This window comes from Formica exsecta, unplaced genomic scaffold (genome assembly GCF_003651465.1).
Source record: "Formica exsecta isolate Colony F162 unplaced genomic scaffold, ASM365146v1 scaffold591, whole genome shotgun sequence".
NCBI lineage: Eukaryota > Metazoa > Arthropoda > Insecta > Hymenoptera > Formicidae > Formica > Formica exsecta.
This window is the reverse complement of record NW_021853185.1, coordinates 64,561-81,277: the sequence shown is the minus strand read 5'-3', so window position 1 is coordinate 81,277 and position 16,717 is coordinate 64,561. Positions and strand designations below refer to the sequence as shown.

General features: G+C 35.3%; 1 protein-coding gene across 7 annotated transcripts in view; it reads left to right on the top strand.

The window, feature by feature from the left end:
- Positions 1-16,717, top strand: part of LOC115242380 (protein abrupt-like) — an 88,458-nt gene that overhangs the window by 59,730 nt on the left and 12,011 nt on the right. For 6 of the 7 annotated variants that reach the window (XM_029818615.1, XM_029818616.1, XM_029818614.1 and 3 more), the window contains 4 exons: positions 178-414; positions 1,090-1,293; positions 1,526-1,685; positions 2,436-2,495. In XM_029818615.1, coding sequence (XP_029674475.1) covers positions 178-414; positions 1,090-1,293; positions 1,526-1,685; positions 2,436-2,495 — 661 coding nt within the window. Of the gene's footprint in view, positions 1-177; positions 415-1,089; positions 1,294-1,525; positions 1,686-2,435; positions 2,496-3,701; positions 4,030-16,717 lie in introns of those variants that run through there. The other variant, XM_029818621.1, reaches the window with a different exon arrangement.

Here is a 16,717-nt window from a genome sequence, read left to right as displayed (position 1 = left end):
AGAGTGAAAAAGAGAGAGTGAAAGAGAGAGAGAGTGAAAGAGAGAGAGAGAAAGTGAATGAGAGAAAGATATTTATAGTCGCCCAAATATCAGATTGTTTAAAATTAGATTATCTAAAATATTATCTTAATGGAATAAGATATTCAATCAATTCAAGGGAATATGAATTTTACGCAGGCAAATCCATGTCAGCATCCGATTGTAATCTTGAGGGACGTAGCATCTTCGGACATGGAGTCCTTGCTGCGCTTCATGTATAACGGAGAAGTGCACGTGGGTCAGGAGCAGCTGCCTGCCTTCTTGAAGACAGCGCAGATGCTTCAGGTACGGGGATTGGCGGACGTTAACAGCGGTGCTTCCAATGCGAAAATTCCACCGCCGTCGACGTCGGCCGGCAACAACGGTAGCGCGCCTGTAAGTTGTCCCCACGGCAGTTTAATATGGAAGTTGGAAAATTAATTATAGGAATTATACGGCTGGTTCCAAACTTTTAATTAATTTAGCCTTAATTAAAACGAATTTTAATTAATGTGCTTTTAACACTACGCCATCGCTGTTACCGTGACAGGCAAAATCTCGACTAGGATTTCTCGCTTTGTCCTTTAGCTTTTAATTTCGTGATTTATATTATAATAGACGTTAGATAAATATTAGACGAAAACTTTAATAATGAATGAATATTCCAAGTTTTTCTGTGATTATACATACATACAAACATGCATGCACATACATACATACATACACATGTCAGCATCTAAGTGTGAACTTGAGGAACGCAGGGATCGTGGTATAGAATGTTCCATAGGATATTCCATATTTTTTATTTTGATATTTTATTTATATTGATTTATTTATATTGATATTAGATTATACGCCATACTGATCATGTCATCATATAATAGTGAAACGCCAAGGGTGCTTTGGGACACCCTGTATAATAAAGTATATAATAGAACATATAGTAGAATATAAAAAAAATTATGTAAACGTATTAAATATATTAAATATTAGTTACATATTATGTGAAGAATGATTATATGTGTCTTAAAGATATTATATAATTGTTCATATTATCTTTAATTTCGTCAGGCAACACCACGTAATCCTTGGCAGGACAATGGCAGAGGAGACCTTAATGAAAGTGATATGAGCCCTCCGGAAAAGCGACCGAGAAGTTGCAGCCCGCCATTGGGCAACCACGTCGAACAGAAATCGGATCTGCAAGAATCCTTGTTGGGTCAGGCTCTAGAAGGTGGACCCACGATACATACGATACCCACGAATAATGTACAGGTGAGAGAAAGGAAATATCTCGATATATTTAACCGAAAATGATTTATAAACATAGAATAAAGTCCATATTGTGAACATATTTTTTAAAAAATTATAAATTTTATAAAACTGATTTTTACGGTAAATCGTAAAAAAAAATTTCGTGAAATTAGTTAATATTGTTACAAAAGTTATAATTATTATATGATTGTATATTTTACAAAAAAATGGGGTTCTTTTTATTTATTTTTAGTCGACTGGGGAGGATTCGAATTCTATGTCGGAAAATGAGGAGGACATATCGAATAACGGCAGCATCCTGAACACGGTGAAGACTGAACCGAGTGATATTCTAAACGACTCTATGGAACATCATCGCAACAATTTTCCTGCGGCATTATTGGGCCTTCAAGGTTATTATTTACTTTTTACTTCATATCTATTCGCATAACGCATTTTATACATATAAAATCTTTTATTTTATTAATGGTTAAATTAATAATATATGAAAAATATTAATTTGTTAAAAAAAATATTATTTGTTTTATTTTGACATTTGTTTGTGCAAACAACAATTGATATATTTATAAGGTAGAATCAAATTTACAATGAATCAAAGAAATCCTGATTTTGTAGAATGCAAATTAGTTTTTTAATTAATGACACATTTAATTACTAATTACATTTGTAATTAATAATTAATTTCTCGTTCAGTTACTAATTACTTTTGTAATTAGCAATTAGTATGACTTAATTACTAATTACGGCTTCAATTAAAATTAATTATTGTATAATTATAATTATTTTTATTTGTGTATATAATTTTATTGTGTTTCTTGACTTGCGGAAATGTATTGGTATTGAATCTATTATTAAATGCAACAAACTAACATTAATATAATTTGATATTATTTATTTATTATGTAGTCAATTTGATGATATAAATTTTGTGCTTTATTTAAAATACATTAAAATAGCCTTTTTCGCAACTTTAATCGTAGATTTCTTAAAATTGTGACGTGATGCAAGTTTAAAAATGAGATCGTAACCAGCATTAATTAAACTATGGGAAATGGTTTTCTGTTTGTTTGAAAGAAGATTATCTTTTGTTGAAAACTCTGCACGAAAACTCTCGTATAAATTACTCGTTTTATAAATTGCAGGGATGGGCTTGCCAGGACCGTCAGGTATGCACCAGGTGGCAAATCAGGATCCTAATTATGGTAAGTACTAAATGGTACAAAATCAACGATTCGATCTCACCTTTTTAAACGTTCTCGAAGCCCAGACTAGTATCCTTCCGTCGTTTCCTAAGATTCTGGTCTCTTGTTGTTGCGTTGAATGCATGAAAACTCTCGTACCTCTCACAACCTTGCATCCCCTGCCAGCCACCCCTCTTATCACACGGTAAGCAGGAGCGTATTACGGAGTCGCATTTCAATGGCTCTTCGACAATTTTCATTACTGCGACATATGTTACTGTATCTGCAGGATATCTTATTCTATTTGCCAGAAAAAATGAGAACTCTTTTAATAATCACGCAATTATTTGTGAATTCGAAAACGATTTTTTACGTCGTATCTTTTTTTTTGGTTTTGTCTTCACGTCTGCGACGTGAAGCTTATTTTCGTGTGATTGTTGCCTTAAAAAATTAAGCAAATTTTGTAAAAATAATTTTTTACTTATTACATTAACAAAATCTTGTTATGGGAAATGGTTTTCTGTTTGTTTGAAAGAAGATTATCTTTTGTTGAAAACTCTGCACGAAAACTCTCGTATAAATTACTCGTTTTATAAATTGCAGGGATGGGCTTGCCAGGACCGTCAGGTATGCACCAGGTGGCAAATCAGGATCCTAATTATGGTAAGTACTAAATGGTACAAAATCAACGATTCGATCTCACCTTTTTAAACGTTCTCGAAGCCCAGACTAGTATCCTTCCGTCGTTTCCTAAGATTCTGGTCTCTTGTTGTTGCGTTGAATGCATGAAAACTCTCGTACCTCTCACAACCTTGCATCCCCTGCCAGCCACCCCTCTTATCACACGGTAAGCAGGAGCGTATTACGGAGTCGCATTTCAATGGCTCTTCGACAATTTTCGTTACTGCGACATATGTTACTGTATCTGCAGGATATCTTATTCTATTTGCCAGAAAAAATGAGAACTCTTTTAATAATCACGCAATTATTTGTGAATTCGAAAACGATTTTTTACGTCGTATCTTTTTTTTTGGTTTTGTCTTCACGTCTGCGACGTGAAGCTTATTTTCGTGTGATTGTTGCCTTAAAAAATTAAGCAAATTTTGTAAAAATAATTTTTTACTTATTACATTAACAAAATCTTGTCATTATATTTTATATAAATTAAATTTAAATTTAAAATTGAAATTGTGATAATTTGTTTATCGAGTGATCTCACTCCCTCAGAGAAATTCAAATAAAAATCAGAAATAAAATCTGCGATATTGGAAGGCGATGACAAAGAAGAAGCAAACAGTAGGCCGCAGAGGAACACCAGAAATGATTACCGTATTAATTCGTATGAAGAATCGATTCTAGATTTAGGGAGAGGCTTGGGGGAGGGACCGAGCAAAAGTCATTGAGGGCAAGCTATATTTAAGACCTGGAAATGCACTTTCAGAAAAGAAAAGGTCGAAAAAGTGAATAAGATGGGCTGCGAAAAGCAAAAAAAGAGCGATTAAATAGTGTTTAAGGGATCGTACGAGGTTGGCTGAGGACTGACATTGGCTGGTGGTTCCAGGGCGGTGGCAGCCCTCTGGAGGAGATGGTTCAAGCTCGAGTTCCGGTTGGCTGCCGGGTACGTCCTCCACGAGGAACGAGCACGCCGGGTCTGGAACCTACCAGAGTGGCGGGGGTCACAACTCGAAAGGGCAGGATTTCTCGGCCCTACTTCAGCATCATCATCAGCAGCATCATCATCACCATGCCACCAGCCAACAGTCGTCGCAGCAACACACCCTTAATACCCTCAACTCCCTCAACAGCCTGAACACTGAGCAACTCACGATGATGCATCAAAAGCTGCAGAATAATCTTCAAAATCTTCAGCAAAACACTGCTGCCAAGGGCGACCAGCTGAATCTGATGCTGCAGTCTTGCGCAAAGGACAAGATTGAGAGTATTGCGATGCTGCATCAGCAAACTCAGAGGCGGTACCATCAACAGCAGATGGATAACGTTAATCACAACGGTAAACCCAAGTGTCCCGAATGCGGCAAGATATATTCAAATAATTCCAATTTGAAGCAACACATTGTCAACGTTCACACCGTGCAGACCGAATATATCTCGTGTCATGTGTGCAGCAAGCAATTCAAGACCAAGCAGTATCTACAGATTCACTTGCTTTCCATGCACGGTATTAGAAAGCGAAAGAGTTATCCCCTGTATCAGATGCAGATGCAAACTCAACAGCAACCTGCTTTGCAGCCTTCTTCGCAAGTTTCCGCGGGCCAACAACAACAATATTCCGCGTCGGAAAGATGGTCCGAAGACAAACAGTAATTTGGAAATAGCCCAGAGTAAAGAAACCGATTATAATTTATGCATGTATGCAAAGAATCCTGAAGAGACTTTTTGACGCCAAGGCCCTTTGGATGATTTGTGATAAACGCAGACATTGATAAAGACAAAGCTATTAGGTGATTCTCGTGAGACTGACAATTTTATAGTGACATATTTTATTATTATACTACGAAAGACTCGAATGTGGAAAATACATTACGTGTATCTCTGCACGTCACGGAGATGTGTGCTCGTGTTTTTTAGCGGAAGTGAGTTGATGATATATAATCGCAAATGTTAGTGTAATTACATATATATAGGTTTTCTCTGTGCGATGCGCTAGAGGATGGTGTATATATTCAACATAGGCTAAAATGTTATTTTAATAATGGAGCATCGAATGAAGTCAAAAGTACATGCAATTCAATAATTATATACGTAATATTTTATACTTTAATTTGAGACGATCTCATATAATTAGTTTGACTAACGAAGTCGAACTGTGACGAGGAGTTTTTTTCCGATCTTTATATTGTTATTTGAATTTTGATTATTTTTTTATGTATATATATATATGTGNATATAACTTTAAAGAAATAATAGAGATTTAAGTCAAGATATAAGAAAGTTTGCAAGTTTTTCTTGTAAGTTTAATTATACTGAAGTTTAATTATATTGAAGAAATTTAATAAAAATTGATACTTAATATACTTTTATAAGATTAATGAAAATTTTTGAGTTTTATTATTTGCGATCACGAACAAATTTGATTTATTACAAATACATTAGTTATGTTTTTTATAGGTTATAATATCTTTGGAGCATAAGTAATATCTTTAAAGTTCATTGCATAATTAGAAGAACTTAATTATAAAAATTGCAAATTTATATTTATAATTTTGCATCTTAGTTTGAGGCATTAATTATTAATATGTAGCACTTTGGACGACTTTATTATATAATCCGCCTCCCTCTCAGCGCATCGGCGGTACTTAAGTTTGAGATTGAGTGCGCGTCGAAAAGACCGCGCCCTAAACGATCGAAGTTCACTCGCAAATATCCGTTCTTTTAGAGCTTGGATAAGAATGCGGAGGTGTCGATAGATAGGTGTTGGCAAAAGAGGGTGCTGGTACACGAGAATTGGCCGACCTATTTTCGTCCCATACCGCAGTGCGCAGTTCACCCTTCGCGATGACGATAAGCAAGCCTCCTTCATTGGTTGGGAAAGGAAGAACGGGGATGTACATGGATAAAACTACTAGAAAAAGTTACTCACAGATTCGAAAAATCTATCTTCATATTTTATGGAATTCGTTGCATTATAATTAGCATGTATTAAGTAAAGTGGTATGACCAGCCTAGTTTCTTGAAAAATAGGCTTGTGTCGTGAAGCCATTCTTTTAGAGTGTATTCATTCTTTGTAGAACCGGTTTTATGGAAGAGCTAGAATGTGAAGGATTACGTAGAAATGAGTGGAAAAGTCTGATATATGAACTCCCTCAAAGAATGCGATTAATTTTATCTTGCTCGTACATTGCTTTTTTCCTGCGAAGAAAATTTTTTGAAAATCCTGTGAAGAAGTCTTTTAAACTTTTATATATAAAGCATATATTGATGAGGCTTGACGAAAATTCCAACAGGAATTTTTATAAAAAAGCCAATCTCACCATAAAAACACGTACTAAAAAGTACATAAACAGAATTTTTTGAAAAAAAGTTTATCAGTTTTTAAAAATTATGAGATTTTTATATTTAAGCATAAAAATAAAACTTGCTGAGCTATTTTGCATGCCTATCGGAAAAGGGAGTAGATTACTGCAATCTCATGATAGCAATCTATCATAATTGGCATGACTGATATATGTAAGTATACCTATAGACACATACATCATGATGCTCGCATGATTAATTATTAGATTTTTTCCGTTTATTACTGATGCTATCTCAATTTATCTTATAGAGAAAAACAAACAAATAATAGAGTACATTGTAATTTCTTTAAAAAACAAAAAAAACGAAGAGTTTCGTAAAAAATCCGGAATCAATCGGCGCAGCATCTCACCTCGCGATGTGAATCGGGAACATGCACATGTATGTGTGTCACGCATGCTATCGTCCGCAATATTACGAGGGACAAAGAGATAGGGTACGTCGTATTGATCTCGAGGATTCAACAAACAGCACCTAGTACCTCCCGCTCGTTCCTCTCTAACTCTATCTTGCTTCTCCACCCAGTGCCAGTCCCGCTTCTCACCCTTCCGTTTTCTCTTTCCTTCGTCGATATCTCTCCCTGTCTCTCATCGTGTTCCATACCATTCGATTTGCCCTCCCGTATATAGGGGTTTGATGAGGGCAAGCAACCCTGCTCGGACGATAATCGCAATTCCATTGTCGGGCTTTCGATCGCCGTCGGTCTCATTTTGACGATACTTCGCGTAAAGATTCGTCTCCTTTCGTACTTTCGATACGACAGGAGATGAGGCCGACGAATCGTATCACAAAACGATATCTAGAAAAATAAATTGCGTCCGCGAGATCCAATTCATTTTATTATCATTTTGGATCTTATGATCAACGCGTAGTACTAGAAAAAAATACAACAATAACGACGATTATAATAATAATAATAGCATTTTATAAATTTTCTAGATTTTGCTATTAAGAGATAAAATATCAGTTTATTTTTTGATATGGCTGAGAAAAAATAGGAGGTATTAAATTTTTGCATACTTTAAAGATCAAAACAATACACATATATATCATCTTGCTTTATTAATTAAACTTTTAGTAATGATTATTTTTACGCGTGTTATAGAAAAGACTCTTGCATTTTACGTCAGAAAAGATAATGTATTAACTTATAAACTCTCCGTAAATTAATCCAAAATTTTAGTTAACTCTATTAAACAGCATTTTAGTTTCCAAATCAATTCACGCAGCAGTTAAACGGCTTCCTAGAAGACACTAACGGTGGAAATTTACGTGGAGTGTGATTTAGTCGTTCGTGAAAAGTAAGGGATTCCGAAGGGAATATTAATTTAACTAGCAAAGCCATTTCAACCCATCGATCCAGCGACGCTTGTTAACAGCCGCGAGTGCCGGTCTCGGACTAGCAGATTGCCGATTTCCGCGCAGACGGGCGACCGAACGAGCGAGCGAGCTTGCGAGCAAGCAAGAGGAAGTTTACCAAGACACGCGATGGTCGGGTCTATGACCATCGACCACGCGATGCCACAGTTGCGTTCACCCTCGTTGCGAATCCCTGACAAAACAAACCCTGTCTGCTTATCCAATTCCGCGGTGTTTCCACGAATTTCTTCCATCTCGTGCCTTGTGCCAACCCCTGACACAACGCAACCCCCGCAAATGGAGGAAAAGCTTCGCATTTGTTCCCGGCAACCCTTGGCTCACCTTGTCCCTTCCCGTCTTCTCATCCACGCGCGTTCTTCTTACTTTAACTCCCTCTCTTTCCCCTCCACCGTTTTGTCGCGTTTTTTTATTTCGTACTGTCGGCATAAAGTTTCATCGCTTACATGTGCAGCTTTGCTCTAAAAGCACTCATCTCGCACTCCATTCGACGTGGACGTTCCCGGGGATACGATCAACTTCCGTTTTTGGGTATGCGATAATCGAAAGCATTCTGCAGAGCATTTTTTTTAGTTTTATATTTTGTCTCTCTTTTATATATGTTATCTTATTTTTTTACATTTATTTTTTTATTAGAAGATACTAAATCTCCATATTCTGTCTACAGAAATTTCTATTTTTTGTTTGTCTTTTATTTTTGTTTGTTTTTTGCTCAGTACTCTAAAGGGTTTAAGTTTTTTATTTCAAGGAGAGAGTTGAATTAACAATAAGATAACTTCTGTCAACGACTTCTATCATAGCTTCTTCCAATCTTTACAACACACTTTCTTAATTAAGAAAATATTTGACACAATTAATTAAAGAAAAGTAAAATGTATATAAATAGAAAAAATAAATTTATTTATTTATTTATTAAAAAGCAAAATAAATTTATTTATCTATTTTAGTGAGAAATTTTTGTTGAGATTTACTCTAAAGCTATAGAGAAGATATAGATGTATTTATGACTGCAGTATGAGTTTCGATCAAATTGCAATCCTTCCAAGCCAATGGCCTGTGAGAAAATCGTTGGTTGTGAAATCATTTATAATGCACAATTCCAGGGACATTAAATCGGTTTTGTGGTAAAATTGATGAAAAAAGAAAAGATCTATTTATCTGAAAATCCAGCGTTAAAATCAAAATTATAAATTTTTCATATGTTCTACACATACTTAATTTTTTGAATAAATTTTATTTAGACTAGATTTTTCTCGATATATTTTCTCCTATTTATTATTTCAATTTTTGTGTATATCAATTGTATATAATTAACATTCTATTATATAATGATATCAATTGATATCAAAATTTTATAAAAGTTTAGTGCATTTATTAAAAAGATAGCTTAGCTAAATATCTATGACATAATTATATTTCTAAAAACATTGAATTAAAAATTTAAAAGAATTTACTTTGACGATCGACCTGAAAGTCCTACAAACATATGTTCTTGGGTTGGCAGTGACATTTGAGACAATTACGCGTATCATTCCGGCCACCGAAATTACGTGTCAGTGTGACTTATGTTCTTTTTGCGTCGGTCTTTATCTCGATCTCTCGAGCTGGATTCCAGCAGACTACTACGGATCCGTGTTTTCTACTGCAAGATCGATTCTCGATCGCGCACTCTCGGCAGATTAGAGTCATCTATCACTCGGATCCGATTCGGATAACTTTGTTTGGACCGAGCCTGGTCAGATTCTTATCAGTGTCGGCGAGCTTCCCCGCCGTTCCTCTTTCCTTTCAAAAGCTCTAGTGATTTTGCCAGCATTTTACCACTGTTGCTCGATATTCTGCGCGATATTTTTTGATATGTATGACGTGAAAAAGAGAAGGATTTCGATGTGGATCTCAATGTGACGGAGGCACATAGGGATTACGCACCCAGGGTTGCTCACGCCCGGAAATCTTGACAGTACTGTGCATGTATGAGTGCGCGCACGTGCGGAACATTCGTATGGCATGTGGATGGAGAGATGTAGGGAGAAAAGATTCTTCTTCGTTTTATTCTCTCTTAATCTTTGCTGACCGCCCACATGTCCGTTTGAATCTTTACTTTTTCGAATATTTGGATATGAAAAGAGAGAGAAAAAAAAAACATTCGATTATACCTTAAATTTCATCAAAGTAAAGATCGGGAGAAGATATCGAAAAACATTGTTTTTTTCAAAATAATAAATTTTGATACAATAGAATAAATGAAGCTTTGACGCAATATTAAAACACAGACAAAAATATTTATATTAGTATGCATTCTATTATTTATTTTATTTATATTTTACTTTTCTTAAATTAATTGTGTCAATTATTTTCTTAATTAAGGGTGTGTGTTATAAAGATTAAGAGGAGCTATGATAATGATTGTTGGGGTTATTTTATTGTTAATTCAACTGTTTGAAGCAAAAATAGCAGTTGAAAAATAAAGATCGGGAGAAAGAAAGGATCTGAAGAGGTGGGGTTGGTTACACAATAGCCTATTTTGGGAGTGGCGATGCCATCAGGTATATTCTAGGGGTTAGAGACAGATACGGGATGTAGGTGGTCTACACGAGATCTAAACGAAGGCGGAAAACATTGCCGGGAGGATAAAAATGAGGTTCCTGCGCGATAAGCAGAGCAATGAGACAAATGCATGGTGTTACGTCGAACTGTTCTTGTATCTCCCTTCTTTGACACTGTACTATCGTTCTTTTTATCTGTCTGTCCTTTGATATCCTTCCTTCATGCGACCTTATTCCGTCGCCCTTATTTTCTCTCTTGCCTTACTAATGTCTCGGACATCCCTTTTCTCCGCCTTCGTAAGATCCACATGCTGCCGCGAGCGCGCGAGTGCTATGAGGGGTAACTTGGATAGCTTGAAGGACGGTTCGTCCCTATATTATTGCGTTTTCCAGACAAATGACAATTGCAATTCTTTTTTAGAACCTATCATGTTATTTTTTGTGATATCCTTTTGAGAATGGCCGATTATGTGTAATTGATCTAAAAAGTATAATTCTGTTATGATTCTTCCTCCAAAGTATCCGCACAATATAGAAAAATATTGCCGAGAAATCGCACAATGATATAAAATATGTTTGAACATTGCGATAATTTATTTTATTTTATAAAAATTTAATTTGATTTATTTATCTATTTTTTTATTGATACGATGGGTCGGACCCTTTCAAAGTTCAGTGATCTGGAAAACATGAGGGTAAATAACATGCTATACCTTGTTAAGGATCATAGATTAGGGCTGCTTTCTTAACCTTAAGCAACCAGCGGGAAGTCATAGAAGAATGTTTTTAATTTAAATGACATTGGGAGTCATCCTGTGCTTTTCTATTATTAGTATTACTATTGACAAATAGCATTGGCATTTAATTTTTTATATTTTTCAGTTTGCGTAATAAAGTTTCAGAATTGCGTTAGTTCGATAAGCCGACAAAGAAAACAAACAATAGAGAAAGTGGTATGCGCTTGGTTTCCCGTCGCGTATGAAATTGTTATTCGAATATTCTGTTTCGGCTCTATTGATTCTTGTCAATGAGAGAGAAACAAAAATGCATTTCATGTGCACTGCAATAGCATAGTAAACGTGGGACGGTCAGTCGGAAAAAAAAATTATCTACAAAATTCACTTAACGCAATAAAAACGGCGGACATCAAAGATGAAATATCATAAACAATGAAAAGTTAAAATATGCTTTTATCTGGAAAAAGCACGAGCTCTTAAACAAATTGATAATAAATGAATATTTGTGCGTCGAAAAAATAAACTCTACTACACGCGCGCGCGATAATTAAGAGGAATTAATCGCATTACAATTATGATGTGCGTGAATGTACTTCCCCAATTTTTTTGTACAATCAAAAATTTAAATGGTAGAAAAAATGAAATGATTAATATGCCTAATAAGATATTAAATGGAACATTTAATGCAAAGTATTCAATATATTAGCTTTTCTATACATCATTATTATACTATCGTAGATTTGGATTCGGCAAATATAATTATCACAAAATTGTGTAACGCAAAATTATATTTAATCTGCTAATAATATGAGATTAATCTTTCCATTTAAGATGTAAAAATTATGGCCGATTGTGTTGATCGAAACTACCCTGCTCATGATATTTGCTAACTTTTGCGGAGAAAACAAAAAAACGGGGTTTGTGAACGTCGAAGCTAGCAATTTGTTCATTTTCTGATGTCGGTAGTGCTGCCGGAATTCAATCAAACTTGCAAAGCTTTCAAACACTCGATCCCGGATTACTCGCGAGTAAATAGCGGCCGCAGAGCTTTCAGCGCGACGCTTGGACGTCGATAAGAAGACACCGAGGAAGAAGTCGCGGGTACTTGTTCGATGCGTACTTGTTTGTATCCCGCTTCTGGGGTATACTCTCTTACGGAAGAGAGTTTGCGGAGAGTAAATTAGCGGACAGAGAGGGGGAGGGGAGGGGGAATGGGACGGAGTGACGCGGACTGAGGGTGGAGTACTGTAGAAAATCAATGTGATCATAGAGGAAAGACGGGGTGGGAGAAAGAGATAGATAGGAACCGAAGACAAGGAACCTTTATGTAGGGTCACGTCTTTAATATAACTCGCGTGGGTGACGGTGTGGCTGCGGCGGGCGTAATCAATCTTCACAACCGTGTTGCGCCGTACGAATGCTGCATTCGTGAGAAACGAGCGACACTAGTTTCATCAAGAGTAATCGCGGAGCTGTACATTGACAAAACTTCGAAGATGTGCTTTAACAATAGTCACTTTTCGGTAAAAATTGACAAAAGTTTACAGAGCACGAATCATTTTTCTTTTGATTATGTCATAGAGAGTACAGAGTATATTCTTAACAAGTAATACACGTTTCGAATTTTTGTGGAGGTCTCTTTTGGTTCCTGAGATATACGACTTTAAAATATTGTAAAAATAAAGTTTCGATATACGTTTGGAAGAAAATCTTGTTTAACCCTTGCAGGGTAAATTGTTTTAAAAGTTTTAAGAACTATAAATTACTCTTTACTTTTATATATATCATAGATATAAATGTACATGTGATACATGTCTGTATATGTCTGTACACTAACAAACCTTTTGAATTTTTTTATTTATTGCATGTTTTTTGCTGTATTTATTACCTAAAAGTCTTTTTTCCCCTGTTTTCTTTTCTATAATACACGTTCTTGGTGAATTATATGCTGAAACTTATAAGAAATCGCCATTCAGAATTTGTCCAGTAAACTTTTCCTCTTCTTAACAACGTGCTGGTGACTCAAGATCTTTAAATTCTTAGAAATTGGGTATACCATTCAGACTCCCCGTGAATTCAAGTATTATTGTCATTAAATTTCATTGATGTTTGAAATCCATGACTCATTTTCAGGTACTTTTCTTGTCTTGTATTTTCCTTTGTATTCTTAGAAAATTAAATCTATATTAATATATACACGGAAAGGTATGTCTGTGGCAGCCCGTGACATAGACTTTAATTGAAGCAACAGCATTTTTTTTCCGTGTAGAGTATATGAATATATATTCATATACTCTGTATATATTTTATATTTTTGTAATAAAACAACAGAATATATATTCCATTGTAACGTATAAATTCATTGCCTTTTTTCAAAAATTTTTCCAAAAAACAATTTAGATTATCAATAATATTAGTAAATGACGTACTTGTCGATCGAGAGAGGCATTTTATGAAAAAGCGAGACAAAATCCGCGTGAAAGAGCGAGGAGAAAAAAAGGGAAGAAAAAAAGGACAAAGACGCAAAATGAGAGATAGAGTAAACGGAGGCAGAGAGGATACATAGCGGGGTGCGAGAGAGGGAGTGACAGAGAAAAACATAGAGGCCGCGCTTTCCCCGAGGGTCCTGGGATCGATTCCTGTGCAATTTCCCGCACATGTTCGCATTGATCTGCCCTCACTTGCCCCCGGTACCCACTCCTTGCCGCCACTCAACCACCACTACCATCTCCGCCGCTGCCGCCGCCACTACCACCACCATCACTACCACCACTACCGTCACCACCACCAACCACCCTAAGCTTCTTCGCTGATACCTCCGATCGTCCAAACGCCTACCCCTAACTCTCGTCTTCACCCTTCGTTGCTCCCTTCGCGGACCAAAGTCATTTCAACTACGTCAATTCACCTTCTACTTTTTTTTTTTCTTAACGTGTCTGTGTCTCACGCATCCGCGGCTTAACGCACGCATGTCACGCGCCCCACAGATATCACTTCCTTTGGTAGTCGCCGATACTGCTCGAGTTTTTTTTTTTAGTTTGACCAAGCAATCGTATTTATGGGCATACACAATTTCTACAAAATGATTAATGCACATATTGGATAACCTTCTCTTGCGGATATCTTTTTCCCTTTGCATTAAGGTAATAACCAAGACTGTCTCTTGAATCTTGCATTCTGAAAATAGTTTTATTTATTTTGGTTTTTTTTTGCGTGCTCCAAGATTAATTTCTTATAAACTTCTTGAGATAGAGAGAGAGGAAATTTTTATTTTATGCATTTTTCGATACAATCCGTTTTCCTTCGAAGCTTTTATGAGGTTCTGTTGTCCCACGTGATTCTGGCAATCTCCTCAGGCGAAATTCACTCCAAATACGAAAATCCACCCTTTATTTTCTTCTAACGTGCCTGGAACGCGCGCACTCACGTCTTAACACACGCGCGTCACGCACAACGATATTCATCCCCTTCAATGTCTTCCAATACTTTTTCTTATCCTTTCTCCGTACCTCTTATATCCGTACGATTCCATATCACGTATCCGTGCCAATCTTCTATTATCTAATATATCTTTTTCCTGACAGATACTTTTGAAAATATATATTGTATATTACTAGATATAATAATATTTATAGCTATTTTATACACATATATTTTTATATATTGTAAATACATTTTATCTTTTACGTCTTTGAATGAAACTCTCTAAAAAATATTTAAAATCTTATTAAAATATTTGTTATTCAACTTATAGGTATCTTGGAGTATAAAATTAAAACTTATTTTAAGTCTGCAAACTTAATATTACAAATTTATGTAATGCAATATAACTAGAAATTTTTATTTATTTCTGTTCAACCTTAAAATTATTAATTCGGGAAAACATCTTTTTTTTGCTACGAAATGAAAAACAAGTTTTTGTTTCGGATATCTTTATCGTAATCTTCTTGTCTGCTACGTTTCTCCCGTTTTACGTTTATATACATAGTTATATATTTTTCGTTCTTACTGCCATTGCCAAGCAATCTCAGTTTCATCCAGGCGGCTCCGGCCATCCCGTCGCTTCATTCCAACCCTCGCGTTTGCAAATCCAACCCACTAGGACGAAAGTCGTTTCAACTATACGTTTCTTCTTCCTTTCCACCTAAACATGCTTTCTCATGTCACGTACGATGCACGATGCGTCATATCCTGGTGGTTGGGAAAAACTTTGAACGAAGGACATGGTTTTTCAATTCGAAAACTCATCCTATTCTGTCTCGTTTTATGAACTTCTTCTCTAGAAAAAACTTTAAAAGGCATCATCTAATCGTTTTTTCGTGTCCTTTTGTCGAAACTTTTTGAAGTGAAATAAAAAATCAATCTTATAGAAAATAATATTATGAAAAATTTTTTAAGAAAAAGATTTTAATAATTTTTACTATAACACTATGTCTTATATAATTTTTCAATATATATATATATATATATATATATATATATATATATAATCCGCGGAAATTAATGTAATTTAAAATTAAATTAAATCAAATAATAACTTTTGATCAATAAAAGATAATTAAATATAAATTAATCTGAAAAGATGATAAATCGAAAAATTGCTACTAGTCGCAATACTCAAAATTAATAAATTTAATTAAAATACGCAAACATTTAAATTTTTCTCATTTTGTTTTTAATGTATTCTGAAAGGCTGAATTTTTTTCTAATTAAACTTGAATGCCAAGAGATGATATAGAAATGCCAAGGTCAGAGATTCACATGCCTCGATCAATTATTTACAAAAGCGATGTAGAGTTCATGCAATGTGAAACGTTACGCCCTTTACATCCCCGTTCTGCACGCGAGCGAATGAGTGAAAGTTGAATAAAAGTACTCTCATCGCAATGCGCGTGGTATACTTTTTTAACCCCGAAGGAATAAAAAAAAACTTGAATCGCGCGTTGAAGAGCGCGAGTCTGTAGGTAACCCACGTCAGCTTTCTAAATTAAACTTTTCTACCCCTTTGGACTTCTTCCTTCCTATTCGACGATTGCAATATATCAAATGCCTGTCATAAATCTAAAACTTGAATTGTGCCGAATGCTGATGTAACTGATCGTTAACAAAACTGGTGTTGGAAGCCAAGTATGATCATAGTTCTAGGAGAGAGATAATAGAACAATAAAAATTTTCTATATTGACGGGCATCATAAAAACATTATGAAAAAGTTTTTATGAATATTATCAATTTCGAAAAATTAATGATAAATAATAAATATGTTTTATTTCTGTTTCAATTCATAAAAAATTATTTATAGTTCAAAAAAGAAGAGCATTTAATTAAAATTTAAAGCTCTGGAAAATTCAATGTACGAAGTATCAAGATTTAAACTCCATTTCTGATTAATTCCCGCGGGATGCCGTGGAAAACTTGGCTGATGATTGTCTCGCACTTTGCCGCCACAACATTAAATCGGATTTTGTAGTAGCACATCAAGGTTCGTTTCTCATTTCGGTAATATTTCCAGGAATAGAAATTGCACTGCCATATATCGATCCTCGTCTATAT